Here is a 27,647-nt window from a genome sequence, read left to right on the forward strand (position 1 = left end):
GCCACGCTGCGAGGCGTGCTGGATCTTGGTTCCCCAACAGGGATCAAACCCACGCTCCCTGCAGTGGAAGCGCGGACTCTTAACCTCTGACTGCCAGGGACGTCCCATACCTTCCCCCGCCCCCACCATCCATTATTCCATTTTCTCTGTCTTTCTTACCAGGGCCCCATTCCTTCTCCCGTCCACTTTCTCCATGCTACTGGTGGTCCTCGCTCCCTCACATCTGCCTCTTTCATGCCCCTCTACCCTCTCCAACAGGCTTGCAGAATGCAGACCCCTCCAGGACCACACACACACACTCAGGTCACCCCAAAATGGAAAGGGGCCTCTGAGATAACAGAAACATGACAGTCCCCTTCACTCCCTGTCTTTCCATCCCTTTGGAACATGTGGTTATATTTTGTGTCTTTACTCCCCCCAAACAATTCTTAACTGGTCTCCATCTCCCCATCATCCCAATATTAGAACCTCTGACTTGGAGCCTGGAGGCTTCCTTAAGTGGCAGGACTCGGGGAGAGAGTGAGGAGTTGAGATGGAACATATATGGGGCACATGTGCAGCTCTGTGTCTGCCTCTGGATGTGTGTCTGTCTCTCTATGTCAGGGGAAGAGGGGAGTTTGTGTGGAGGGACTCCCGCACTAGGAAAGGAAGGAGCCTGTAGGCCAGTTCCCTCCCCATGCCCGCTGCCTTCTCTTCCTGGACTTCAATCCCCTTGAGACCACCCCTAGAGTGCCATTTGCCCAGATCTTCCCAGATGCTCCCTTCTTGTCTCAGCTCAATGTTACCTCCTCCAGGGTCTTCCCCAAAGCCACACACACACACACACACACACACACACACAGCACTCTGTATCATAGCCTTTGCTATATTTTCTTCATAGCATTCACTGCTACCTGATCTTTTCTTACTTACTAACTTGTTTACTTAGTAACTTCCCCCCACCTGCTCCCCCAGAATGTAGGCTCCTTGAGGTCGAGGCCTTTGCTTGTTTCATCTCTGTGTCCCCAGATCCTAGAAGAGTGCCCCGCACATAGAAGGCACTCAATAAATAGGTGTAGAATTGAAATAAATTAGACACAGAGATGCTTGGCTGGTCAGTAAAGGATCTTTATTGCTGACTGATTGCCCTTTGTGTCCTTCTTCCTGCATCTTCATCCCCTGCCAGAGCCCCATCCATACCTGGCTCTGCCAGTCCTCTTCCCCAACCCGCAGCAGCTCTCTGCTTCAGCACGTGCAGCGCTCCTCCCATCACACCGCCACAGATCCCTCAGGAGCTATGAGCGCGCCAACACACCTTGCACCTGGTCTCCAAGCCCCAGTTCCCAGCAGAGCTCACCCCTGCTCTCAAAGGATCCCTTTTCAACCAGCCCCTCCCCCCTAATAAAGTCACATTTGGAAACCACTGCTCCTTTAAGCACATGCTCCCAGGAGAGTCTCAATGCAGCTCCACCATTTATTGAGGGTTTCTCATATGTCAGGCACTGTGCTAGGTGAATCCCCAAAGTCATGGACATGCCAAAATGCCAGTGCCTTTCTCCCTCTCAGTCTCCCAGAGTCCTTGTACCTCCAGTGGTCGGCGTGGCAGTTTCTGTCCTGGGCAAGTTGCCATGCATGAGCTGAAGGGAAGGTGTGATGGCTTAGCTCAGGGATGACCTTGTGCCAGGCCCGGGCCCCCACTTGCCAGCAACTGTCTGCTCCGCTCTGTCTCCATTCCTCACCTCCTTCTGGCATTGTGCGGGGGCAGTCTCTCATCTGGAAGCAGATGCTCTGGGTGGGATTAGGCAGTAATGCTGGTTCTCTGTTCTCTCCCCACCGCTTGGCCCAGTGTTTCTGTGAAAGGACCAGGATGAAGGCAAGAAAGCCCTAGAGGCTCAGCTGGCCCGAGATCCACGGCTCCTGTTTCTTCACTCAACCCCAGGACCCAGAGCCAGTCTGAAGCCCGAGGCTGAGGCTGAATGGCTGGTTATAGTTCAGGTTGGAGGATCTGCAGGTAGGGATTATGGAGGCCGAACCCAGGCCTCTCATCCCCAGCTCTGGCCTCTGGCTGCCAACCACACCCAGCACATTCTCCTCTGGAGCTCAGACCTAGTGTCTTTCCTGAGGAGGCTAATAGGAAAAATGGGGAGTGAGGGGAGAAATCGAGGATTCAATCATCTGGGAAGGGGGCAAGACCACACACACACCATGTTCAGCAGAATCACCTTCCTTGATACATGTACAGACATATGCACACACACACAGATTCTCTGAGACACACACTCTGGATTCTTCTAGAAGAGAGGAAGTGGCTCAAGAGGACACAGGAGGCACCCCAGGAATGGAATCTAATACTTCCCAGACTCAAAAGGCAAGACGGTCGTTGCTATAGCACCAAGCAGGGTTCCTACTGGTCTCTTGGGCCCAGATCACCATCTTCTTTGGCTGGATGTGTCCCTGCTGTTGGCTATTTTATCCTAGGACTTTATCTCCAGTGCAGCCCTCTTTTAGCTGCACTGACCTAGCTTCCTCTTTCTTGGCTGTGAGCATAGCAGGGATACTCATTGGCCAGAGGCTCAGCCAGCTCAGCACCCACTGGCCACTCTGCACCGAGCCTCTGTCTCCACTGGCAATCCACTCAAGCCATCTTCATTCTCCCTCATGCGTGGGCTCAGACGGCCCTGTTTTCATTGACTGCCCAGTCCTGAAGCTCTGTCCCTATTGGTTGCCACTGAGGTAGCGTTTCCACTGACAGCAAATCCAATGGATGGATGGGCTTTGTCTCCTCTGTGCCAGGCTGCCAGCTGTCCCAACTTGTGCCGCCACCCCGTCCCCCCAGCCTGCATTAGGGCTGCGGGGCACTGGGGGAGCCTGAAGAGGGCCCAACAGCCTCCAGGAGCCTCTGGTGCTGACGAAGGTGCTTCCTCCTTTCGTGTTCCCCCGTGACTTCACACACCAACTGGGCAGGGAAGGCCCCAGGAAGCCCCTTCAGCCAGCCTGGGGAAAGAGAGACAAGGGCCTAAGTGGGACCGAGGCAGGGGGCAGGTCAGGACGGAGAGGAGGCCCAGTGGGGTCTAATGCCTGAAGGTCATGGCGGGTGCGGGGATTAGTGGAGAAGCCTTGGAGAATTGGTAAAAAGGCCATTAGAGGTGGAGGAAACATCAACATCAAAGAGGGTCGGGGTCCTTCTGCTCAGTGTTATGTGGCAGCCTGGATGGGAGGGGAGTTTGGGGGAGAATGGATACATGTATATGTATGGCTGAGTTGCTTTGCTGTGCACCTGGAACTATCACAACATTGTTAATAGGCTATACTCCAATAAAAAGTTAAAGAAAAAAAAGAAAAGAGGATCGGGCTCCCTCCTCTGTCAAGCCCTGCGTTGACTGCTCATCTCACGCAGAGTGAGAGCCAGACTCCTTACAGGAACCTACGAGGACCCACGTGATCTGGTCCCCGTTACCCCTATGATGTCATCTGCTTCTCCCCGTTTTCCTCACTCCCTCTAGCCACACTGGCTTCCTTACTGCTCCTCAAACACACCGGCCTGACTCCTCCCTCCCCTCTGGGACACTCTTCCCCCAGACACCATGTGCCTAAATTCCTCACCTCCACCAAGTCACTGCTCACACGGTGCCTCCTCAACAAGGTCCCCCTCGACCTCCCTACTTAAACATGTAAGCCTACCCAACCCCGGGACTCCTGACCCCCCTTGACTCTGCTCCGCTTTCGTTTTCCCACAGCACTTACCACCTTCAGACAGTATAATTTACTTACTTTTTTTTTTTTTAACATCTTTATTGGAGTATAATTGCTTTACCATGTGGTGTTAGTTTCTGCTGTATAACAAAGTGGATCAGCTCTATGTATTCATACATCCCCATATCCCCTCCCTCTTGCGTCTCCCACCCTCCCTATCCCACCCCTCTAGGTGTCACAAAGCACCGAGCTGATCTCCCCGTGCTATGCGGCTGCTTCCCACTAGCTATCTGTTTTACCTTTGGTAGTGTATATATGTCAATGCTACTCTCTCACTTCATCCCAGCTTACCCTTCCCCCTCCCCGTGTCCTCAAGTCCATTCTCTATGTCTCTGTCTTTATTCCTGTCCTGCCCCTAGGTTCCTCAGAACCTTTTTTTTTTTTTTTAGATTCCATATATATGCGTTAGCATACGGTATTTGTTTTTCTCTTTCTGACTTACTTCACTCTGTATGACAGACTCTAGGTCCATCCACCTCACTACAAATAACTCAATTTCGTTTGTTTTTATGGCTGAGTAATATTCCATTGTATATATGTTCCTTATTTATCTTGTTTATTCTTTATTGTTTCTCCTCCACTAGAATGTATAGTCCAGCAGGGCAGGAATATCTGCGTGTTTGGTTCACTGGTGCCGAGAACAGCGAGTGGCACCTCATAGGTGCTTAATAAATATTTATTGAATGAATAAGTAAAAGGATCTCTCACCTTCGGGGCTCTTGTATAGGTGCTTGCGGGGAGCCCTGGACTCCAGATTCCGTCCCTCAGTCTTGGCAGGTGTGGAAGTCTCTGAACAGAGTTCCTGGGAACAGTCTGGTCAGGGTGGGTGACATTACAGTGGGATCCAGACTCTTTTTAGCTTCTCCCCATTTTCCCCTGAAGACTCACTTTTCCTTCCCTCCTCCCCTCTAGGGAACACTCACCACAGTCCTCATAGATGGTGCCTGGGGAGCAGGGAAGGGGGCCTGGGGTAGGGAAGGCTCCCAGCCAGCGCTGCATGTCTGATCTGGTGGGAATATAGCGAAGGGTCACAGTTGGCCCCGGAGATCCTCCTGGGGGTTAGTTAGGCACGGGCTTCGGAGAAGAGAGATTAGGGAGGAGGCTGGTGGACTCGGAGAGGTCAAGTGAGGGTCCCCAGGGTGTTTTCTGAAAGAGACACAACTCACAGGGATGAAGCTTGGAGTAGCCGGTGGGTGGGACGGCCCTGGTGGTTGCTGAGAAGGGAGAGGCGGAACGTAGGTGGTCCAGATGGGTCCGGGACCTGCTGGGCCTGGACCAGGGAGCGATGGGCATAGTCCAGAACCTGTAGCCGCTGCCCACTGCCCAGGGAAGAGGAAGTTCAGAGGGAGAGCAGGGGTCCAGCTGGAATCCTGCCTGGGCTGCCTCCCTCCCTGAGACCCACCTCTTGGGCTGAGTGATGAGCAGCAAGTCACTGAAGAGCAGCAGGCAGAGGGGGGTGAAGCGGGGGCGGGAGGCGAAGAGCACGCCCCCCCTTCTGCATCCTAACTCAGTCAGCTCCCCCTGCAGCTCCAGGCGCCTGGACCAGGAGACCAGGGGCAGGGCCTGTGAGGAAGCAGGGAAAAGGTTCTGACTTCCCTGCAGCGCGAGCACTACCGCGGGGAAAGGGAAGCAGGGAGCCCGGGCAGGATCTGACCTTGACTTTGTGGAAGCGCAGCCTCTGCGTGAGCCGGATCAGCTCCTCTGTCTGCTTCATGCGCCCCACCTCGGCGCTGCACCGCTCAATGATCTGGGTAAGGGGAGCCAAGTCACCCACCCCCACTCCCTTCCACCCCTTCCATCCCTCCCTACCGCCTCCTCACCACCTCCAGCCCCAGCATCCCCCTCCAACCTTGCTGACAGCACCCAGAGCCTTCTGGGCATTCTCCTGGCGGTTGGACCCCTCCTCTGTCTGGCGCAGGATATTCTGGGGATGAGGAAGAAGGGTAATCAGGCCCCTGCTCTGTGGCTCTGGGATTCAGAGGGGCTGCAGCTCAGAGGACCCTGCCTGGCTTGGCATTTGGGGGTTCACAGGGCTGGGGGACCAGCCTCACCACTCGCTGTCTGCATAACCCTGAGCAAGTCAGGTTACCTCTCTGAGTCTCAGTTACCCCATCTGTAAAATGGGGATAACTCCCACCTTCCATACCATTAGCATTGTTGTGAGGATTCTGCAAGCAAATATACGTAAAGTACGTAGCATAGTCTTTGGGACATAGTAAATGCTGAAAAGAGGGTTGCTATTATTTTAATAATTATTAACCACAGCTATTAGTACAAACAATATAGCGTGGGGTTAAGAGTGCCTGGATTTAAAGTTTGTCTCCATCAATTATTATCTGTGTGACCTGTGGCAAGTTATTTAACCTCTCTGAGCCTCAGTTTCCTCATCTATAAAGTGGGGTCAATAATAGTTCCTACCCTCACATAGTCGTTGGTAAGGTTAAACGAGCGTATTGCACTTAGAACCATGTCTAGAACAGACACCCAACAGTTGTTTAGCTATTATGATTAATATAATCATCATTATTACGTTGTTGTTGTCTACACTGGGGATACATAAAGCTGAATAAGGCAAGGGCACTGATGATCTAGTTGGGGACTCTTCATATTGAGATCCCCCCATCAGGAGACCTAGTTTAGGGAGAAGTTTCTACTCTGCAACAGAAGAGTGTTTCTCACCCCTTTTTTCAGTATCAACCCACTAAGGAATCTTTTTAGACATTTTTTCCCTAATCGTTCCCCCCGCCCCTATCAAATTTTAATACCACAAATATACTGTATATCTATTTATACACCCTGGCCCTTTGGAGTACCACAAACCATTGGAATATTTAAGATTTTTTCGCCCCCCAAAGAACGAGTTTTTGCCTCCTTGAGGGTGATATCACCCCACTGGGAAGGTATACGGTCAAAGACAGGACTGAGAGGACCTCAAAGACCACTCATCACATTCCCCCTGAGACCTGGACAGAGAAAGGGACTTGCCCAAGGTCGCTCAGCCAGTTAGTGGCAGAGCTAAATCTAGAATTCAGGTCTCTAGCCAGAGGCTCTTTGCCTGCACCCAGACGGCTCCTTGAAACGTTTGGGTAGCTCCAGGTAGGGTTTGGTGGGTCCTGGATGGAGAGGCCCCGATTAGGAGTCCTGACTTAGGGGATTCTTGTGTTTGTGGTGGGGTGGGAAATGGTGATGGTGGGGCAGGAGGCCCCTGGGGAGAGCTCTCCAACGGGGTTGGTGGGGCCGAAAAGGGCCCAAGCCAGGACGGGTACCTGCAGCAGCATGCGGAGCCGCGTGATGCGCTGAAAGGGCAGCAGCAGGAAGGACGGCAGCGGGAGCCGCTGGCACTTGGGGAGGCTCTGCAGCCGCCGCAGCTCCGCAGAGAAGCGCACGTTCGTGTCCCTGTAGAAGCAGGCGCAGGCTGGCATCTGCCTCGAGGCCCCGATCTCCCCGCAACCTGCCCTGGCCTGGACCCCGACCCTGCTCCCCATCTCCCGCCAGCACTGGTGACGTGGCCCCGCCTCTGGGACGCTCACATCAGGCGGCTGTACGTCTCCTCCTGATACTGCTGGTTCCGCACGTAATCCACGTACACGGAAAAAGGCCCCACGGCGTGGGCGTGCACCACGTCGCACAGGTCGCTGATGTGCGGGGAAGAGCGCACACGGGACAGTAACTTCCCTAGAAACCTGGGGGAGTGGGCGACAAGTAATGGAGGGGGTCAGAGAGCCAGGTGTCCCGGCTTCTCGAGGGAAGAGCTGGGCACTAAGTGGGCCCTGGAGGGGAGGCCCGGGGACAGGAGAGCGCTGAGGAGTGCTTCCTCCCGAGGCCCGCTTGCGGAGAGGTGGCGGCCCCACTGACCGCTCACTGACTCCCTGGACGCGCTGCACGTTGGAGAAGAGGGTGTGGTGATCCCGGGGGGTGAGCGTGTCCCGGAGCGCCTGGCTCAGCACAAAGGTGTCGGTCAGCAGCCGCAGGGAGCGCAGGTACGAGGCCTCGGATGTCACCACCTCGAACAGGCTCTGAGGAGGAACAGCAGGGCCTTAGTGGAAAGCCCAGCTCCCAGGCAGCCCAGGCGCCGGGTCCCAGGCTCCTCCCCCCCACCCACCCCCACCCCACCCCACCCCCGCCGCGCCCGACCCCAGGTGCATCCACCTCCTGCATGCGCCTCTCCTGGGGGCTGAGGGTGTCCAGGAGGCCGCTGGCTCGCACAGCCGGAAGCTCCTGCCACAGCGTGTTGCGAGGTCCGGGGGGCCGGGCGAAGGGGGGAGCTTCCCCAGGATTTGCTGAAGAGGGTCCCCCATCCTCACTGACCCCCCACAGCTCCTCTGACAGCACGGCTGCTCGATAGGTCTGGTACAGGGGTTCTGGAGAGCAGATGTCGCACATCAGCGAAGTCCAGTGCCCCGGAACCCTTGCCCACTGCTTGACGGTCTCAGCAGGGACGCCCCAGGTGCAGAGGCCCTCACCGTCCTGCAGGGGCAGCTCCCAGTTCTGCCCCTTCAGCTCCTCCAGCTCCTCAGCCTCCCTGTGGAAAGAGAAAAGGATGGAATGCTCCTCACGTGACAGTGTAAGGGGGTACATGGCCTGCATGCAGGTTGTGTGCAGGGACTGTGACCAAAGCCCGGATCGTTTTATGTGCCTGTTGTATGTGAGGCCCTGTACTAAGTGGGCCCCATCCATTCCTGCAGTCTCAACTACTGTGCACCGGTGACTTCCAAGCCTCCATCTCCAGGGCTCTCATGGAATGACCATTGTCTGGAATGTCCTATGGGTGCCTCGGTACAACTCAACATGGGCAAACCCAGCTCTTATACCTCCCCGCTCTGTTCTGGTCATCAGCACCACCATGCACCCTTTCACCCAAAGTAAAAGCCCGGGAGAATAAACTCCAGTAAATGTTTGTTGAATAAATGGATGGCCTCAGATTAACCCTGATAATGGTGGTGAAATGATTAACAGGCCCACATAACACAGGAGAGATGTTCCTGGTTGACACATGGATTCGCAGGCAATAATTTCGATAGAAGCTCAAAGTGGGGGAACTAAAATGGTTTATTATGGCCCTGGCTCGTCACCGATATCAGACCCCAACAACTTTATGAAGTATTTGGTATGTTTACCCCCATTTCACAGGTGAGGAGGCTGAGACCCAGAAAGGTTAAGTGACTTGTATAAGGTCACACAGCTGATAAGGGACAGAGCTGGGATTAGAAACCGGCACTGCTTGTCCCTAGAGGCCTAGGCCTCCTTCACTCCACACTTGTGGGGGTGGGATTCAGGTGGACCCGAAGGTTAGTCTGCTCTCAGGTAGGAATAAGGGTGGGAGTGTTTGGTACCTGCCCTCCGTGGTGGCTGGAGGATCGTTCTGAGGGGCGCCATCGGGACTGTCCCCTAGAGAGAGAATCCAGAGAGAAGAGAGAAAGCCTCCAGGATCCCCAGCCCGGGACTCCTGACTCCCGCCCAGCAGAGACTGTTACTGTAAAAACTACAACTCCGGTCAGTCCCAGAGCAGCAGCTGGTGAAGGAACAAGAAGCCCAGGGCCTGCTGGGGGCTGTAGTGAGTTTGTGTTCAGAATGCTCCACCTCCACCCGGTGGAGGCCAGAGGCTCCTTCCCAGCCCAGAGGTCCACTCCCTGGGGGCCCTGTACCTGTCTGGATTCCATCTTCGGAGGGCAGATCGAGATCTGGCTGTGGGGCGTCCCCGGAGCTGGTGACGTCCTGTCTGACCCGAGTTGGTTTGGGGGGATTGAGGGGTGGCAGGAGTTTGCGCTCGGCAGTGGAGCGGTAGGACGTGAGGACGACTGGGGGCTGGCTGAGGCTTGGAGGGCTGGGGCGGGAGCGGGAGGTCCGCAGTGGGGAGGCCCGGCAGGGGACCCTGGGGCCGTCTTCATAGCCCCCCAGTGGCACCCATCGGAGCTCCAGACCGGGCCGGGCTACGTGGCAGACACAAGGGCAGCAGGGAGGGCAGGCCAGCGCAGCATCTGTGGGAGACAGGGGCGTCCTTAGGACACCCACCCTCCCCAGGCCTCCTCCCTCCCCTTAACCTGCCCAGCAGCAGGAACGTGGAGGTCAGCCCTAAGCATCTATCCCTTCTGCCCTGATTCTCTTCAAACCCCCCGAAATCTGAAAACCAGATTTTCCAAACATGGAATCCAGTTTTTAAAAAGTAGCCCCTTCAAGTACCCAATCTTAAAGCCCTGAAAACAAAGAAGAGGAGCTGGATTGAGCCAGCCCGGGCTTACCTGGAGTGCCATTCTCCTGGGACCCACTTCCAGCGAGGATGCCCTGCGCGGTCTCTCTCTCCCCATTCACATCCAGTCCCCCAGGAGGACCCGGCTCCAGGGCATCTGGAGCCTGGACCTTGCCTTCAACCCCCCATTCGAACCTGCCAGCCAGTCTCCGCACGGTGCCTGCGGCCGAGGCAGAGCCATCCTGGCCAGGGGCCCGGGTCGAATGGAGCAGGGGCAGGGCCGTTCGGGGTGACCCGGAGGGTTTGGGTGGGGGCACTGGAGACCGGGGAGCGGGTTCTGGGGAGATGGAGCGCCGGGACACTGGGCTGGGGGTGCCGGAAGGCGAGTCTGGGGAAGTCTGGGAGTCGAGGCTGGCTTTAGAAGCTGACGGGGGCAGAAGGGCTGGGGGCTTGAGGGACGAGGCTGGGGGCTCCCAGAAGATGGGGGTGCACATCAGGGTTGGTGCCTCGTTGGCAGTGAGGGGAGGTTCTTGTGGAGAGGAGCCGTTGTGGTGGGCCCCCGGGGACTGGGCAGCCCGGGGGCGAGAAGGGGGGCGGGGCCGGATGATCCGAGGGGGCTTCTGGGTAGGGGGTGTTGCTGCAGGAAGAGACTGAGCTGACATCTTCCTCTGAGCTCTTCCAAGGAGTGGGGTACGCTGCTGGAGTCATCCCCTGAGGAAGAGGGGCAGAAAGAGAGACCCTTAGTGCCCACGAGTAGACTGAGGCCTGCGAGCAGAAATGTTTGCAAGTAAATGAGCCGAGATTTCAGAGTCAGGAGGGAAGGCGGGTGGGTACACTTCCTCTCTTCCCATTTCCACTGTCTTCTCCCTTTACCTCTCACCCCTCCTTATTCCATTCCCTGAGGACTCTGAACCCTCCCTGGCACCCCCCAGCCTCCATTGCGCTCTGTCTTTCAGCCTCTGCTGCCCCAGTCAGGCCAGAGGAGACAGTGAGGCCAGAGTTGGGGCACCTGGGTAGAGACCCAGGCTGGGGGAGGGACGCAAGAGAACTGGATCAGTAAGGGCAGTGGGGTGTGCCGGTAGAGCCGCTATGTGTCTACCTGATTTATTGTGTTTTGTGTCTGTAGTGTATGCTGTGGAGGTTTGTGTGTGTGGTTTAAGTGTGAGTGGACATGGTGTGTTTCTAGTGCTACATGACCGGGGTGTTGGATGCTGTGTTTCAGAGTGTATCTGTTACACGCGAGTATGCAGTGGGAGAGTGGAGTACACAGTGTGTCTAGCGTGTTGTGTGAGATGGGGCTGCAAGGGTGTGTGTGTTCCGTGCTGTCGTGTGGGGCGTATGTGCGGTGTGCGTCTGCCTGCGCGCCGGCCCGTGCCTGGGCCGTGAGGGATGCATCACTATTTCCCTGCTCCAACGGGCCCTCCGCCCCCATTTCCCAGTTCCTCTCTCTGGACTCTCCCTTTCCGGATTATTTTTAGTCTCCTTTTCCTGCCATGAAGGTTCCTGGAGCCTCTGACCCCAAGAGACCAGGAGGCCCCCGCATGGTCTCTCCTGCCCCATCCTCACCCCTGCCTGTCTCCCAGCCCCCCACCTGGTCCCGGAGAGATGCCCCGGTGGAAGCCTGGGTCCCGCCAGGATGCCTAGAGGGGGGTCAGGAGGCCAGACTAAAGGTGAGGACCCATGGTGCCAAGACGCTGGGGCCTGGGCTCGCTTCCTCCCGCCAGGAAGGCGCTGTGATCCTGAGAAGGCAGCAAGGTCCGGGCTGGAGACCTGGCGCCCCCAAACTCCCCTGTGGGGTCAGCAGGAGAGTCAGCTCCCTCCAGGCCCCAGGTTGGTTTTTGAGAAATGATGCAGGGTGGGGGCTGGGAGCTGTAGGCTGGGAGTCTTGCAGCTCAATGGCCTCTGTGTTCTGGCAGGAAGCTCCTTAGGTGACCCCGGGCAGTAGCCTCGCCAGCTGGCCAGCTCCTCCCCAGCCTTGCCCCCCTCAGAGATCCCTGCCCCCCTCAGGTACCTGCCCTAACTTCCTTCCCCCGCCCCCCACTCAGGCCTCTCGCAGGGATCCAGGTACTCGGCCCAAGCACTCACCCTCGAGGCCTCTCCACTCTCGGTCACCTCCCGGGGCGAGTGAGTAGGGGCAGGAAACAGGAATCGGATCCTCCTCCCAACCGGACACCCCCCCCCCCAAACCACACCACACTCCACATGCGCACACTGGGGCTCTGGAAGATGTGAGGGACCCCGAATGCCGGGTTTCAGAGGATAACAGAGTCTGGGGAAAGGATGAAACTCAGCCGTGGAGAGTGGACTGTTTGTGCACGTTGTATGTGCACGTTCTGTCCTGGGTCCGCGTGGCTGTGTGGACAGCGGCCGGGGGTGGACAGGGGTGGGGGTGAGGACAGGGTGGCAATGGCACTGGCTGGGCTGGCGGGAGGGCGTGGGCTCCAGACACCTCTGGATCGCTGAGGGATGGGGTGTGTGTCCCTCGACGGCGTGTCTGACCATCTCTTCCACACCTCGCATGACAGCCTGTCCCTTTCGCATCCAACCTGTCCCGGGGGGATGAGTCGGCCCATTATCTCACACCAAGGGACCCCACCGCCCACCCCGGTTTCCCCCTCCCTAAATTTACCTTTATCTTTTTGGAAGCGGTTTCTGTTTTCAGCCCGTCCTGCCTGCCCCTTGGAACAAGGAACGCGGGGCCGGGTCTCTGATGGTCTGTTCCTGTGTTTCTGGGGCGGGAACTGAGGGCCCAGATTGAGATCTCCGCAGAGGAAGCCAGTTCCTCAGCCCCACCCAGCCATTGTGTCAGGCGAGCGTGTGTGTGTAGTGGACCAAGGGGTCGGTGTGAGATCTCAGTGCACCCCAGGTGGATATGCCCTTTGTTGAGCCCCCTGCCTGCTCCCCATTCTCAGTCCCTGTCTCTCAGGGTCCCAGCCCCTGACTCTCCCTGTCCCCCTGGGAGGTTTTGATGTTGATTGGCTGGAAGCCAGTACCCTGGGGGCGGGGGCAGTGGGCAGGGGTCCCTCTCACCTCTAATTTGCTCTGTGATTGAAGAGCTGAGTTCTCAGGGCTCAGAGTGTGTCATAAAAACAACTGAGGGGGCGGAATGAGCCACACCCCAGCCTGGGAAGTAGGGTAATGAGAGGAAGATGTAAGGGCAGTTAGGAACTCAGGGGGCCTTTGCCCACGCCCAGGTGCCTGCTTTTGCCAGACTTTCTCTCACACACACACACACACACACACACACACACACACACTCCAAACAAGACACTAAGAAGAAAAGCCAGAAAACTGGGTTAGAACATATATTTTAACTCATTTTTCCTCACAGTAAAAGACAAAGTCCAGAGTAAAAGACAAGGTCCAACAATGAACCTAAACCTCTCCTCTGAGGCACATTCCTGCCCCAGGGCCTTTGCACTGGCTGTGTCTTCTGCCTGGAGACCCCCTTCCCAAGACATCCCCATGAAAGATTCCCTCACCTCATTTCTCAAATATCGCCTTCTCCGTGAGGCTGCCCTACCACTCTTTAAAATTGCGTCACATTCCTGACCTGCCTTTTTTCCCATAGCAATCATGCCTTATAGCATATAGTGTATTACTATTAAATTGACATAGTATGTTTATAGCTACATACACATTAGAAAGTAAGCTTCCTGTCAATAAATAAATGATGACATTTTAAAAAGAAGAAAGTAAGCTTCCTGGAGGCGTGATCTTTACCTTTTTTGTTCACTGATGTACCCTAAAATTCTGGAACAAATTCAGGCACATAATAAGAGGTGCTTAATATTTTGATGAATTGAACAAACTGAGTTGAATCCTCCCCACAGCACTACTCCCCTGGCTCTCCTTTCCTCTCTTTCTCTCTCTCTCTCTCTCTCCCCTAGATTCCAGGGAGACAAAATCTCTACAAGAGTGCCTCAGAGACCCTATCAAGAAAGCTAGATACATGTGTGTAGCAAAACAAATCCTGTTTTTTGTTTTTACTAAAATAGGAGTGTCTTTATTAGTTTTACTACTTACAAAAATAACATTTAAAAAGATAACTGGGACTTCCCTGGCGGTTCAGTGGTTAGGACTCCACGCTTTCACTGCCTAGGGCACGGGTTCCATCTCTGGTTGGGGAAGGAAGATCCAGCAAGCTACACAGCACGGCCAAAAAGAAAAATAAAAAGATAACTAACCCCAAAGTGCTGGTTGTCGGCTGCAGACATGTTGGCACTTGGTACTACATGAACCACCCCAGCTCTGCATGGGGGTATGGGCACAAAAAGGGGAATTAGGTGGGCTGGGCCGCCCATGCACCTTTACCTGTCCTTCCTGGCTCATCTGAGCTTACTTCCTTGTCCTCTCTCTGTCCTTATCAGAGACCCACCCGAAGGCTTTTCACCTGCCTGCCTGGTGGGGAGAGACTTCCTCTGCTCCCAAAGGCAGGATAGCATGTTTTGGGGAGCTAAAGTTCGCTGGAGCTACACTGAGAATGTTCTAACACTCCTGACAAAGAGGTTCCACTTGGCCCCCTGCTCAAAGCAACCACAAAGATGAAAAGCATGACATTTCAGATCTATACAAATCACCATCTATTTATGCCCCATCTCATTCCGAAAAGAAACTTAGCTCTGAAAATCGTATCATGTGATGTGTGCCAGATTATGTTTGCACAAACACCTTTTATTTATTGTACAAATATTTTTGCAAAGGTACTGAAGATTTTTATTTTATTTATTTATTTATATAAATTTATTTATTTATTTATGGCTGCGTTGGGTCTTCGTTGCTGCGCACAGTCTTTCTCTAGTTGTAGTGAGCGGGCGCTACTCTTCATTGAGGTGTGCGGGCTTCTCATTGTGGTGGCTTCTCTTGTTGCAGAGCACGGGCTCGAGGTGCGCAGGCTTCAGTAGTTGTGGCACTCGGGCTCAGTAGTTGTGGTCCACGGGCTTAGTTGCTCCGTGGCATGTGGGATCTTCCCGGACCAGAGCTCGAACCACCCGTGTCCCCTGCATTGGCAGGTGGATTCTTAACCACTGCACCACCAGGGAAGTCCCAGAAGATTTTTAATATAATGATACATTCTTCCACCACCCCAACAAAGCAAAAGTTTTCTCTTTTTCTACCTTCCAAACGTGCCATCATAGTTTCAATTCTGTTTTCTGCTTCATAACTATTTGCCATGTCACTACATACATGGACTTTGTAATTATAATTTTTCCTGGAATGTAATATTGCATCAACTAGATTTTGTCACCCTGGTAACAGCAGTAAAAGTCTTCTGGGAAACTCTTCATCCACCACCCCACTCCATGTGGTTCCGGTGCGACCGTCAGTCACAGCAACCTCCTCCTGCCCCCCGGAACCAGATTCAGCCAATCACAGGATCCCATTCCTCTGGCCACAGAGACTGGCCCAGGAATGAGCAAATCACCCATGCCAGGATGTCCTGCCCTGGGTCTCTGGGAAAGGGCATCTTTCTCTTTCTTCCAAGGTCACAAAGCAGGAATAATATAAGTCTGGAGCAATCTGCGTCTTGGCCTCCCTTTCCCCACAATGGAGGAAACTAGTCAATAGTGAGAGAAAATGAGCCCCACACCGGAGGGAAGCAGAACCAAGAGATGGAGGGGGCCTGACATCATTTAAGCCCCTTGGACTGCTCGGTTTCCGGGGCCACTGAATTCCCTTTTGTGCTTAAGCTAGTTTGAGCTGAGCTTCTGTCACTTACTGTTGAAAGAATCTTAAATGCTATAATTCATTCTCGAGTGCAGGGCATTTGGGCAGCTTCCAGTTTTTGGCATTACAATTAATGCTGCAGTAAACATCTTTGTGAAAAACAAAATACTTTCAATTTAAAAATGATTAAGGGGAGTTCCCTGGTGGCCTAGTGGTTAGGATTCCGGGCTTGCACTGCCGTGGCCTGGGTTCAATCCCTGGTTGGGGAACTGAGATCCTGCAAGCTGTGAGGTGCAGCCAAAAAATAAATAAACATTTTAAAAAATAAAAATGATTAACAAAGTAGCCCCAGAAGCTTCAAGGTGGTTGGTCTTGATTTTGCCCAAAGATTCTTTGCTGGAAGGTTGGAGGAGTCCTTAGGTCTTTCTATCTCACCCCTTTATCTCCACATCAGGTGGCTTCGACCCTCCTTCAGTCCTCCTTACGTCACTCACCTGGTTGTTAGGAAAATCAGGTAAAGTTTGGCCAGGCCAAGAGGCAAGGCATGGGTGACCATCTGGGGAGACCACAGAAGTGGAGAAGCAGTGAAGAGGAGAGTAGGCCCATCTGGAGAACTGTGAGAGGGTAGCTTAGCTGATATGAAAAGAGGGGTATGAGGCTGGAGGAACATGTAGAGGCCACCCCACAGGCAACCGGACAGGGCAGTAGAGGCACTGAGGTTTCTGAGCAGGCGGAGGAGTGGATGGCAGGAGTTTTAACCAGTTCCCCACCCATTCCCCCTCTTCTGGTACCAGCACCCAGTTTTCTTTTGGGAACCCGCCCTTCCATCATTCTAGGTCCACATGGCCCATTCTGGGGGGAATGTATGGCCCAGAAGCAGCCAGTCCGCGCATTTCCTCTTCCCTAGCTACCGAGATTGGTTCAGGGGTGAGCGTGTGACCCAAGCAGGGACAAAGCTTAATTCATGCAAAAAAAATCCCTTCCAATGGGAGAGGAGCTCATGATGAAAGAAGTGCTGAGTCCCACTGGCCTCTGATAGGGCCAGGACATTGAACTCCGACAGAATCCTTCATGGAGTACAAAACACCTAGGCCCTCTTTTCTGTCTAGAAAGCTATTAGGGGTAGGTAGCCTGCCTGTGGTGTGGGATAAATCAGGAAGCGGGCAGTGAGGAAACGCTGGCCTGCTCTGGGAATCCATGCAGGTTCTAACCTGTGCGAGGATAGAGGATTCTGTCCAACTGCCACCAGGTGGAGGGTGAGCACATCAGGTATGGGGCCTGGCAGCCAATATGAAGCTGTGGGTGTCTAGGCCACCCCAGGTAGAGGTGCAGAAGAGGCACAGCTCCGTGCCTTCCAGGCCTCTGCATCGTTCACTCTCCCCTCTCTGTGGTTTCACCCCTTCTCTCAGACCTGGGGCCATCTTTGTGCTTCCCCTCCACTCCTCTCACACGTGTCTCAGGACATTCATACCCAGGGGGAAAAAAAAATGATAACAGCCTATGATAATCAACACAGCATGGTATTGGTGAAAAAACAGACACATAGATCAATGGAAGTGGGCCAACACAAATAGTCAACTGATACTTTAAAAAATTGAGGTATAGTTGATTTACCATATTATATTCGTTTTGGGTGTACAACATAGTGATTCAAAATTTTTATAGATTATATTCCATTTATAGTTATGATAAAATATTGGCTCTATTCCCTGAGTCAACTGATTTTTGACAAAGGAGCAAAAGCAATTCAATGGAGAAAGGATAGAATTTTCAACAAAACTTCCTGGAACAACTGATATCCATATGTAAAAAAGACACAGACCGGGCTTCCCTGGTGGCACAGTGGCTGAGAGCCCGCCTGTCGATGCAGGGGACACGGGTTTGTGCCCCGGTCTGGGAAGATCCCACATGTCGCAGAGCGGCAGGGCCCGTGAGCCATGGCCGCTGAGCCTGCACGTCCAGGCTCTCTGTGCTCCGCAGCGGGCGAGGCCACAACACTGAGAGGCCCGTGTACCGCAAAAAAAAGAAAAAAAAGACACAGACCTTACATCATTCACACTCAAAAAAGATCATGGACCTAAATGTAAAATACAAAACTGTGAAATTTCTAAAAGAAAGTATAGGAGATAATCTAGGTGACCTTGGGTTTGGCAATAAGTTTTTAGATACAACACCAAAAACATGATCCATGAAAGAAAAAAAATTGATGTTAGACTTTATTATAATTAAAAACTTCTGCTCTGTAAAGGACACTATTAAGAGAACGAAAAGACAAGTCATAGACTGGGAGTAAATATTTGCAAAACACTTATCTGATAAAGGACTCTTATCCAAAATACACAAATAACTCAAACTCAACAACAAACAACCCAGTTAAAAAAAAAAAAAAAAAAAAACAGGGAAAAGGACTTCCCTGGTGGTGCAGTGGTTAAGAATCCGCCTGCCAATGCAGGGGACACGGGTTCAGCCCCTGGCCCGGGAAGATCCCACATGCCACAGAGCAACTAGGCCCGTGAGCCACAACTACTGAGCCTGTGCTCTAGAGCCCAAGAGCCATAACTGCTGAGCCCACATGCCACAGCTACTGGATCCCGCGTGCCTAGTGCCCGTGATCCACAACAAGAGAAGCCACCGAAACAACAAAGAGTAGCCCCCGCTCGCCGCAACTAGAGAAAGCCCGCGCACAGCAACGAAGACCCAACACAGCCAAAAATAAATAAATAAAATTTTTAACAAATAAAAATTAAGCTTATTTTTTTAAAAAAATAACACTTTAAAAGTTGTCTATCTGGGGCTTCCCTGGTGGCGCAGTGGCTGGGAGTCCGCCTGCCGATGCAGGGGACACGGGTTCCTGCCCCGGTCGGGGAGGATCCCACATGTCGCGGAGCAGCTGGGCCCGTGAGCCATGGCCGCTGAGCCTGAGCGTCTGGAGCCTGTGCTCCGCAACGGGAGGGGCCACAACGGTGAGAGGCCCGCGTACCGCAAAAAAAAAAAAAAAAAAAAAAAAAAAAAGTTGTCTATCTGTAGGGCATCTGGATATTAAAAATGAAAGGCTTCAGCAGTGGTTCTAAAACTTTAGCACATATCAGAATAACCTAGACGGTTTGTTAAGCCCCTGTCAGGCCCCCGCCTTCAGTGCAGGAGGTCTAGGATGGGCCTAGAGAATCTGCATTTCTAGTAAGTCCGCAGGTGCTGCTGCTGTTGCTCCAGGGACTGCACTTGGAGAATCACTGGTATAAACTCAAAGATTAAAACAATGATGAACTCTCATCCTATAAGCAGATAGGGTAGGGGGTCCCGGAGAAAGAGAACCCCGCATGGCTTTCTTGACATAAGAGAAGCCATTTTAGGTCTAAGCCATTTTGCGATCTCAGCCTGGCCACAATGCTTGCCCTAGAGCAGGTCTCAGTAATTAATGATCTTAGGGGAACAAAAGAATGCAGGAACAAAGGCAAAGCATTCAAGAAGCAACAGTTCAGCGATAAAACAGAGTCCTAGGTCCTCCTCAAGGGATATGCATAACAATCTGATCTTTTTAGTTGTTCTACCGGAACCAAGGTCCCCCATGCAGGTGGAGGATGGTAAGTAACTAGGGGCTAAAACCGCAGACTGGTGGGAACCTAATGATGTTAACCTTCTTCAGATGCTTTAGACTTCAATCAACTAAAGCTTGGACTCCAGCAACCTTCGCCCCTATTCTGTGTTGATTCCTCTTCTGCTCAAGCCCCTTCCCGAATAAGTATACACCACCCAAACCCATTCACTAATATGCATGTATCCTTAGCTTAAAATGTCTCCAATTTTGCTGTTCGGGAGACACTGCTTTGGGAAAGATCCCCTGTGTTCTCCTTACTTATAAATCCTTCCTTCTCCCGCTCTTTGGCTTGGTTGTGTCTTTTGACTCGACACTCACCAAGAGATGAATTCAGTTTTCTGAGTGTCAATCCCAGCCAGCAGGTGGAGGCATTTGGGGAGCATTCCTTGGAAATTTTCAGGGGACCCTTTCAGAGCCTCTCCTGAGAAGCCCCGTTATCTGCTCCACCCCTCGTGCCTAGCCCAGAGGCTCAATGATTTAGCAGTACACTGGGGAGATAAGACCCAGACTCAGCCCCTCAGCCCCGGGGGGGGGGAGCGGGGGGGGGCATCCAAGAACTCCCAGAGTACTGGAGGACTCAGAGTAAACAACTGCTAATCAAATGAGAAACAAGTGTAAATGCCTGAGGAGCAAAGCAGGATGGAAGTGGCTAAAAAGCTTCAAGGATCAGGAGATGAAGTTCAAGATGAAGAGTGATTTGGAGGTCACCAAAATAAGGGTGCAAGGACTTTCACCGGCAGTGGGAACAGGATACACACGGGCACAGGGTGACTGATAATTGAGCATCTAGAGAAAATGCAACACTTTCACTCAGGTTTGTGCAATAAATAATTATCATTCCCATTTTACAAAGGAGGCTCTGAGATGTTAAGTAGCTTGCCCAAGGCTACCCAGCTGGTAAGCAGGAAGACCCAAACTGGAACTCCAAGGGCCTCTGAGTCTATGATGGCTGCCTCACACACAGCTGTGCCCCCTTGCCTCCTCCTCCCGCCCCAGAAGACATCCCCTATCCTCCTGCCACCTTTCTTCAAGCCTTCCCCCCTCAACCCCTTCTCAGCTAGCTTCCCTAGTCTCTTTTCTCAGAAGTTCTTGCGTAATTAACCATTACCAGGCTCAGGAACTAGGACAGGAAGGAGTCCAGAGTCTCAGGACCTCTCCCACCACTTGCTGGCCCTGTGTAACCTAAGCCCAGGGATCAAAATCCCGCCTTACTTAGCCTGTCTGGCCTTCTCCCTGGGTTGCTGTGAGGATCAAAAGAACGTAGGGATGTGACTATGTTCCCTCGCCATCCTTCGGGACCCCTTCCTCCGCGCCCGCAGCCACCACACCCCCCGCGCTGGAACCTACAAATATTTTACCAAGCCTAAGGAGATCTGTCCCGTCCAGTAGGTGTGTCCCACCTGCCTCGCGGGAGGAGCCGCAGTTTCCGGGCTCTCCTGGCGCCTGAACCGAGAGGGAGTGGACCTACAGTTTGGCAACCGCACCCGGCGATGACCCGGGATACAAGGCGAAGGAGGGGAGCCCTCCGCCCGCAAGAGCAGCAGCCCAAAACATGCAGTTGAGGGACTGCTGCCTCCGTACTCGGCCTCTGAGCCCGTCCAGTAACCCAGGGTCCAACCTCTCCTCCCCGCCAGTGATAAAACCTCTGCTCCCCGGGGACCCCTCCCAGCACTCCGAGTCCGCAGCCCAGGCACTGGTACCGGGGTGGGGAGAGTTAATTCCAATCGCCTCTCTGCGGATTCCGGAGGCCGGGTCGCCGAGAGCACCTCCCATTGGCCGCAGAGCCGGCTCGGCGCTGATTGGCTGAGGCTCTCGGCTATGGCTCCCCATTGGGCGTCGCTCTCCAGTGATTGGAGTGTGGCGGCCCGGCCTCCGCAGGCTCCCTGGGGTGAAGCTGCTGCGGGCTCCGGCAGCTGCCTGAGGGCGCTCATACCCGGCCGGAGCCTCGACTTCCTTCCCCGATCCAGACCTCGTTGCTGTCCGGGGACGCCACTGGATCTTCTCCTGGATCCTTTCCCTCCTTAACCTGCAGATTTTCTTTTTCCTTCCTCCCTGGCTCCGGTCTCCCAGCTCCGCGTTTCCCTCACCTACTCCCGGCCCCCATAGCCGGCCATCCTCAGCATCCCACCTTACGCCCTCCTGGCTTCTGCCCCTCCTTGACCTCAAATCCCTTGATTAACAAGTCCCCGTCATAACCCTCTCGCCAGACTCTCCTAAACTCATATTTCTTCTCTCTTTGCCATCTCCTGACTCCCAAATTCCAGCTAACCCTTGACCTCTTGACATTTGACCCTGACACTCTTGACTCCAGACTTCTGCATTTCTACCTCCTGCAGCCTGGACTGCTGGAACTGAGGCTTTCCCCTGATTTTCTGACTCCGTTTCTGAAGCTCATTTTAACTTTCTTACCCCTGGGCCAGTTCCTGCTACTGCTGTCCCACCATGGACTTCTTGATGAGCGGCCTGGCAGCCTGTGGGGCCTGTTTGTTCACCAATCCCCTGGAGGTGGTGAAGACCAGAATGCAGCTGCAGGGAGAACTGCAGGCCCCCGGGACCTACCGACGACACTACCGAAACGTCTTCCATGCCTTCATCACCATCGGCAAGGTGGACGGCCTGGCAGCCCTGCAGAAGGGCCTGGCCCCTGCCCTCTTATACCAGTTCCTGATGAACGGCATCCGGCTGGGCACCTACGGGCTGGCTGAAGCTGGAGGCTGCCTGCACACAGCTGAAGGCACCCTGAGCCCTGTCCGCAGCGCAGCAGCTGGGGCCCTGGCTGGGGTCATGGGAGCCTACTTGGGGAGCCCCATCTACATGGTGAGAAGAAGGGTCTTGCTTGGGGCCTTCAGGGCAGACCTTTGGTGTAGGGTGGGTGCCTGGGCCTTCACAACCTGACACTGAGGTTGGAAATGGATTTGTGTAGGGGAGGGTGGGGAATTTGATTAACATACATCGACGGGTGTGGGGATCAGGGGAAGTCCTGGGCGTTACAGAATTACTATCCCACAGTCTGCCCCTTTGAGTTAATCTGGTATCGGTGAAGGGTCAGGAACCTGAGCCCAGAAAGGGGAAGCGGCTAGCTCAAGGTCACCACAGCTGCTTGTTGCTAGGACTTGGCCCTGCTTAGCGCTCTTTCTGGAAAGACGCTGGGAGGCAATGAGTTCTGTAGAAGGAGAGGCAGTCTGGTCTCACTCCCAGGGTATGAGATTCGGGGACAGTGACTTCTCCAAAGTCAGCTGGACACATGCCCCCCACAGGGCTTGGGGGCCAGAGAGCAAGTTTTGCCGAGAGCAAGTTTTGCCGATGACCCCTCACAACCTGCCCCAGAGTCTGATGGGGAGCCTGGTCATGATGGTGGCTGAAGATCCTGTCTGCCGGTCTGGGAGTAGGAGCTGGCATGAGAGGCTGGACACCAGGACTTGCCTAACATGAACAGTCTTAGGAATTGTTGCCATTCTCCAACCTCTCCACCCCCGCCCCTTCCCCCAAGGGAAGAAGGATGTAGAGGGGGTGGGGTGTCTTGCAGTGCTAGGAGAGCCATCCCCCGGGACTGGAGCCAAGGGACACAGTCTCATGACCAATTTATTAGGTGGGAACAACAATAATTATCAGATTAGAAGGATATTCATTGCCGAACACCCAGAGGAAGTGTGAAGGGGTCAGTCATTTGGCTGTCTGAGGTGGGGGGCTGGCCGCTGGGCCACAGGCTGTGATACTCTCTCGTCTCCAGGTGAAGACACACCTACAGGCACAGGCAGCCACAGAAATTGCTGTGGGGCACCAGTATAACCATCAGGTGAGGGTTTTCCAACCCGCTGGCGTCCCTGCCCATTCTCTCCCATTTTCCCCAGGTTTCTGCCTGCACCCAACAGCCGCAACCCAGTCACGGCTCTGCCCAGCCCATCAGTTCGTCCCTACTCTGCCCCTGGAGTCCACCCAGACCCTCTTATCCCCATGTTCCCTGTTCCTCTAGCTTCTGCACCTATTTCTCTTGCCCCATTCTCCTGACCTGCTAATGTCCTCACGTGTATACACCCTGCCCTGTTCTGGGGTGGCGAGGGAGGGAAGGTGGGTTGGCAGACAAGTGAGGGCCACGTTCATGCTCAAAGCCCACATGGCACTGGTCGTCTAGACATCGGGTGCCTTTTATGGACCCATCCTTGGCACTGTTAGGGGGTGGCAGCCCCTGATGCCTGGGTGACTGAACCCCGCCCCCGTGGTTTTTTCTCTGCCCTCCCCCTCCCCCAACCAGGGCATGTTTCAGGCGCTAATCAAGATTGGCCAGAAATATGGTCTGGTGGGGTTGTGGCGTGGGGCCCTGGGCGGCCTGCCCCGAGTTATCGTCGGTTCTGCCACCCAGCTGTGCACCTTCTCGTCCACCAAGGACCTCGTGACCCAGCGGGAGGTACTGCCTGGGAAGGGGGTGGGGCCATCCTGGGAATGTGGGCAGGGGGAGGGCAAGCTGAAGTGGGCTCAGCTTGAAGAGGGACAGTGCCAACATTGAATGTGAGGGAGCGGCAGGAGGGCTTGGGGGGATCACTGTCTCTTTACAACCTTCCCACAGTTCTCTTGTCACTTCCTCCCAGGTGTACCTGAGTCCTCAGGGCCTTCCGCTCTTCCTCCTTCACCGTGTTATCACCGGTGGGGTGGAAGCTCCCTGAGTTACCAGCTCTCCACTGTACCCGCAGCACAGGGCCTGGGCTTTCCGAGGGGTTGAATGATTGGCTGACTGACAGAGCTCTTCCTCCCTCCCCCCCTTAGATATTTCCACCCCAGAGCTGGAAGGTGGCTCTGGTGGCCGCCATGGTGAGTGGCATTGCGGTGGTCCTGGCCATGACACCCTTTGACGTGGTCAGCACAAGGCTCTACAACCAGCCCACAGATGCTCAGGGCAAGGTAAGGGAGTGCTCTGGGGTGCAGGACAGTAGGGAAAGCCAGGGGGTGAGGGAAGCAGATTGTGGGTGCAGGTAGGAAGCCTAAAATGCAGCCTGCTGAGGTGAGGCCCCTGGTGGGCTCTGACAAACTCTGCTCTTCCTCTTCAACCTTTCAGGGCCTCATGTACCGGGGCTTGCTGGATGCTCTGCTGCAGACAGCTCGGATAGAGGGCATTTGGGGCATGTACAAGGGTATAGGTGCCTCCTACTTCCGCCTCGGCCCCCACACCATCCTCTCCCTCTTCTTCTGGGACCAGCTGCGCACACTCTACTACGTGTATACCAAATAACAACAGCCACTCTTCCAACACTCCACCAAGTCGGCACTCCTTGGACTCTTCTGACTCCATTGTTATGACCTGGTGACTTCTGACCAGATGATCTTTCATCCATCAGAGGGGGACCACCAACCCCACTCCCCATCTGTTTTCTCAGGGTTGAATCACTACAAGGGATCGTTTCCCTCCCTTCCTTGGGTGTTGCTTTAAACCTTCCCTACCCGTACCCCTGTGAATTTCACACCCCTCTCTCAGGGCTGAACCAGTCACTGCAAAGTGTATTTCCTCCCTTCCTCCACTGCCGGCCTTGGGCCCTTCTGATCCCATGCACAATTTTAAACTCCACCGTCCAAGACCAAAGGGAATTGGGCGGACCCAGGTGTTCTGTTGGATTCAAAGGCGCAGAGATTATATTGGTTATAAAGCAAGTTTATTTCTGCAGAGAGGAGGTGTCTTATGTTTATGCACTGGGAAGGTATTAGGGGAATATATCCAACCCTTTGATCCCCTTGCAGAACAGAGGCCCCAAGTCTTCAGAAGCAGCATGCAGCATTTCAGCGTCCTTACTGGGGACCAAAGATGTTGGGATCGTGAAGGGTCAGACTGGTCACCAACTGTTCAAAGTCACCCAGGCTCCAGGGCGGAAGCGACAGATTTTCAGGGCCAAGAGATGACCTATTCTCAGGGCTTGGGGTGAGGAACAGATAGAGAGAGAACATCATCTGGGCCTTGGGCTTGTAAATTCCCATTTCCTGTTTCCCAGAGGACCTGGTAATCTGTGACCCCAAACCCCTGGCCCACTCCCACTTCCTTGGAGGACCCCACCAGCCAGTCTCCCTACTCTGCCCCTCCAAGCCAGTTCTCCTGGGGACCCAGTCATGAGCGAGGTGCCCTTTCTGTTCTCCTTACGGGGGTTGATTGAAGGTGAGCAGGAAATCAGTCTGGTACTGGGGCAGCCGCAGCAAGGCCTGGTACAGTGTCACATACTTTGCTACCTAAAGTGATCGGAGTCAGGATGCTTACCTGATTCCCTAGAGCCACCCCCTTCACCCCTCGAAGACGTCTCACACTCCCCTGGCCCTCACCTGCTGGTTTTCTTTAGCTACCTGCTGCTTGCCAGAGAGGATCCAGGCTTCTTGACAGCAGCCCCTCAGGGCCAGGTTCTCCAAAAGGAGGGGCTGCACAGCCTCCACTTGCACAACCCTAGCCTCCTGCACCCCGCCAACGTCCTCAAAATGGTACCTGGAGTTGGGGGAGCAGGGTCAGGGAGGGGCATTTCTCACTGCCCCTTACAAGCACCTCATCCTAAACTTCGCTCACTTCTGGTGACGTGGTGTTACCCTTGCAGTTCTCATTGCCCAGATTAACCGTCCCGCCACAGGCCCCGCCCACTCTTTCGGCTCTGGTCCTCCCATTGGCCAGCCGCGGGCCCGCCTCCCTCACCGCGCTGCCTCTTCGCCCTGCGCGTGGGCCTGCAGCTCCAGAAGTTCCACGATCAGGCTCTGGTCTGTCACGCGATGACAGAAAACTTCTTGATTGTCCGGGACCGGTCGAAGGTCGCTGAAGAAAGGCGAGGCAGGCCCTGGTTGACCCCGGCTACTTCCCGCAACCCACCTGGTCAGCCTCCTTTGGTGCCCGGGGCCTTCTTACCTTACGTCGATGGCCCCCGGAGGGAGAGTGGCGGAGAAGGCGCCCCCGAACAGTGGGTAGTCTCGCGTGGGCTCCATGGGCCTGAGACTAGGGTATGGGCATTAAAGATTTAAAAGAAACCCACATGGGGCCACTTGGCATCACCTCCGTTTCGCAGCAGCCCCGGCCCCCTTCAGGTCTTCCTCTGCTCCTGACCCTTTAGGATTTGGCCCCGCCCCGCGATCACGCTGGCCAATTGGCGCCCGCGCCTTGGGGGGGCGGTGCCCCAGCGGAGCTCCTCCCGGAAGTCAAGCTCTTAGAAGGGCGCGGGGCGGGACTGCGGGGTCCGCTAGGAGCTGAGACTTCGGTTTAGGTTTTGTGACACTCTCGTGGTCACTAGACCGCGCCCGCCGGTCTCCTCCTTCTAAAGGGGTCGCACTTTATAAGAGTGTTGCCTGAGACCCACCTTAGGGGCCGTTGCTCGTCCAAGGGACCGATGTCTTGTGGGGGTCTCCTGAGTTGGTGGGGATAGTTTCAGGGTCTCCCGTATCACTCTCTCCCGGGCCTCTTGACAGGGAGTGAGCTGCCAGCCAGTTAGCTAATTCCCGGATGCATGGAATTAGGGGAACAGTGGGGCCAGGTGTCCGGGGCCGGGTTAGGATTCAAGCCTCACGCCTTCCTGAAAGCAAGACCCAAACCGGTGATTATACATCTAATCCCCCTCAAATCTTCACCTTGGGAACTGAGGTGAGGCGAGGGGATGGAGGGGTGGGGAGGGAGGCGTTGCCCACCCCTTACACACACGCCTGGACGAAAGCACAGAATAAACTTTTTCTTTTATAGATTTTTAGAGTGTTCTTAAAGTTTCAGCTCAAGTGTATCCTCCCAGCTAATTGCGCCATTCATCTTTGATCCCCAGCACCTGGCAGAGCGTTTAGAGCATAACAGACCCATGATGTACTGTTGAGTGACTGAATAAACCCAACAGGGTGAATTTTGGAACCCAGGGGACCACCCATACCCTCAGGGGTTCTAGATGTCATCTACTTCACAGCCAAAAACTGAGCAAGAGGATTCTCATCCTGAGGCCATCCTGTTACTGAGCAGGGTTCTTGGCCTCCTTAATTAATAGAAATTGATCAGAGGCCAGACAAGAAATTCAGGCAAGGCTTTATTGGGCCCCCTGCTGCAGCAGGGGGAAGTGAGAGCAAACAACAGTTTCCCTTGCTTGCTGGCTCCCTGAGGGTGTTCTTTATGTAGGTGAGGGTAGGGGTGTGTCCAGGGGTCAGGCCGGAGGAAGGCTTTGGTGGTTTTCCCACCCCATAGGTGGTGTGTGCAGGAGGCACGCGCAGTACCCTGCTTTGGCTCCGGGCTCTTCAAGAGTGGCAGTTGGGTTTTTTGGTCTCTTTGTATCTTTTAGCCAGGATTTGCCCCGACTGCGCATGCGTGCAGTTATTTTTAGTCCCGTACAATTTCTTTGTATTTTGTTGCTGGAGGAGAGGTGTGTCCAGGTGCAAGCACTGCAGCAAAAGGTCCCATGTTGCAGCCTGTATCACTAGAGCTGGCTATTTCTGAATAGGAAAAGAATACGGGACAAAGCATGGGCTCAGAAGGCTTGCGGAACA

The 27,647-nt window shown here is 54.3% G+C and overlaps 3 protein-coding genes across 10 annotated transcripts; 1 reads left to right on the plus strand and 2 right to left on the minus strand.

The window, feature by feature from the left end:
* Window positions 1-1,095: 1,095 nt before the first annotated feature.
* Window positions 1,096-12,643, minus strand: ARHGEF15 (Rho guanine nucleotide exchange factor 15). Of its 6 annotated transcripts, none has more exons than XM_029212176.1 (16): window positions 12,549-12,643; window positions 12,369-12,465; window positions 9,972-10,630; window positions 9,378-9,710; window positions 9,066-9,120; window positions 7,882-8,254; window positions 7,588-7,748; window positions 7,263-7,415; window positions 6,999-7,128; window positions 5,582-5,656; window positions 5,387-5,479; window positions 5,135-5,295; window positions 4,899-5,051; window positions 4,656-4,738; window positions 4,441-4,545; window positions 1,096-2,973 (listed from the first exon to the last, which is right to left on the minus strand). In XM_029212176.1, exons 3-16 carry the CDS (start codon window positions 10,579-10,581, stop codon window positions 2,822-2,824), a joined length of 2,637 nt encoding a protein of 878 aa, XP_029068009.1. In that variant the 5' UTR covers window positions 10,582-10,630; window positions 12,369-12,465; window positions 12,549-12,643; the 3' UTR covers window positions 1,096-2,821. The 6 variants fall into 6 exon arrangements, with proteins under 6 accessions (XP_029068009.1, XP_029068015.1, XP_029068013.1 ...); XM_029212182.1 differs by lacking the exon at window positions 12,369-12,465 and having other exon boundaries at window positions 7,882-8,093; window positions 8,196-8,254; window positions 12,549-12,629; XM_029212181.1 differs by lacking the exons at window positions 12,369-12,465; window positions 12,549-12,643 and adding an exon at window positions 12,005-12,262 and having other exon boundaries at window positions 2,436-2,973; window positions 7,882-8,093; window positions 8,196-8,254.
* An 8,422-nt stretch (window positions 12,644-21,065) lies between these two features.
* On the plus strand, window positions 21,066-24,836 carry SLC25A35 (solute carrier family 25 member 35). Its single transcript, XM_029212183.1, has 5 exons — window positions 21,066-21,998; window positions 22,912-22,977; window positions 23,434-23,586; window positions 23,943-24,077; window positions 24,232-24,836. The coding sequence occupies exons 1-5, from the start codon at window positions 21,624-21,626 to the stop codon at window positions 24,403-24,405; spliced, it is 903 nt and encodes a 300-aa protein (XP_029068016.1). The 5' UTR covers window positions 21,066-21,623; the 3' UTR covers window positions 24,406-24,836.
* RANGRF (RAN guanine nucleotide release factor) lies at window positions 24,798-26,833 on the minus strand. Of its 3 annotated transcripts, none has more exons than XM_029212185.1 (5): window positions 26,044-26,833; window positions 25,837-25,953; window positions 25,500-25,635; window positions 25,303-25,388; window positions 24,798-25,080 (listed from the first exon to the last, which is right to left on the minus strand). In XM_029212185.1, exons 1-5 carry the CDS (start codon window positions 26,118-26,120, stop codon window positions 24,957-24,959), a joined length of 540 nt encoding a protein of 179 aa, XP_029068018.1. In that variant the 5' UTR covers window positions 26,121-26,833; the 3' UTR covers window positions 24,798-24,956. The 3 variants fall into 3 exon arrangements, with proteins under 3 accessions (XP_029068018.1, XP_029068017.1, XP_029068019.1); XM_029212184.1 differs by having other exon boundaries at window positions 24,807-25,080; window positions 25,479-25,635; XM_029212186.1 differs by lacking the exon at window positions 25,303-25,388 and having other exon boundaries at window positions 24,849-25,080; window positions 25,479-25,635.
* Between the last annotated feature and the right edge of the window lie 814 nt (window positions 26,834-27,647).

The sequence above is a fragment of the Monodon monoceros genome, unplaced genomic scaffold (genome assembly GCF_005190385.1).
Source record: "Monodon monoceros isolate NGI ecotype Baffin Bay Population unplaced genomic scaffold, NGI_Narwhal_1 Super_Scaffold_9, whole genome shotgun sequence".
Taxonomy (NCBI): Eukaryota; Metazoa; Chordata; class Mammalia; order Artiodactyla; family Monodontidae; genus Monodon; species Monodon monoceros.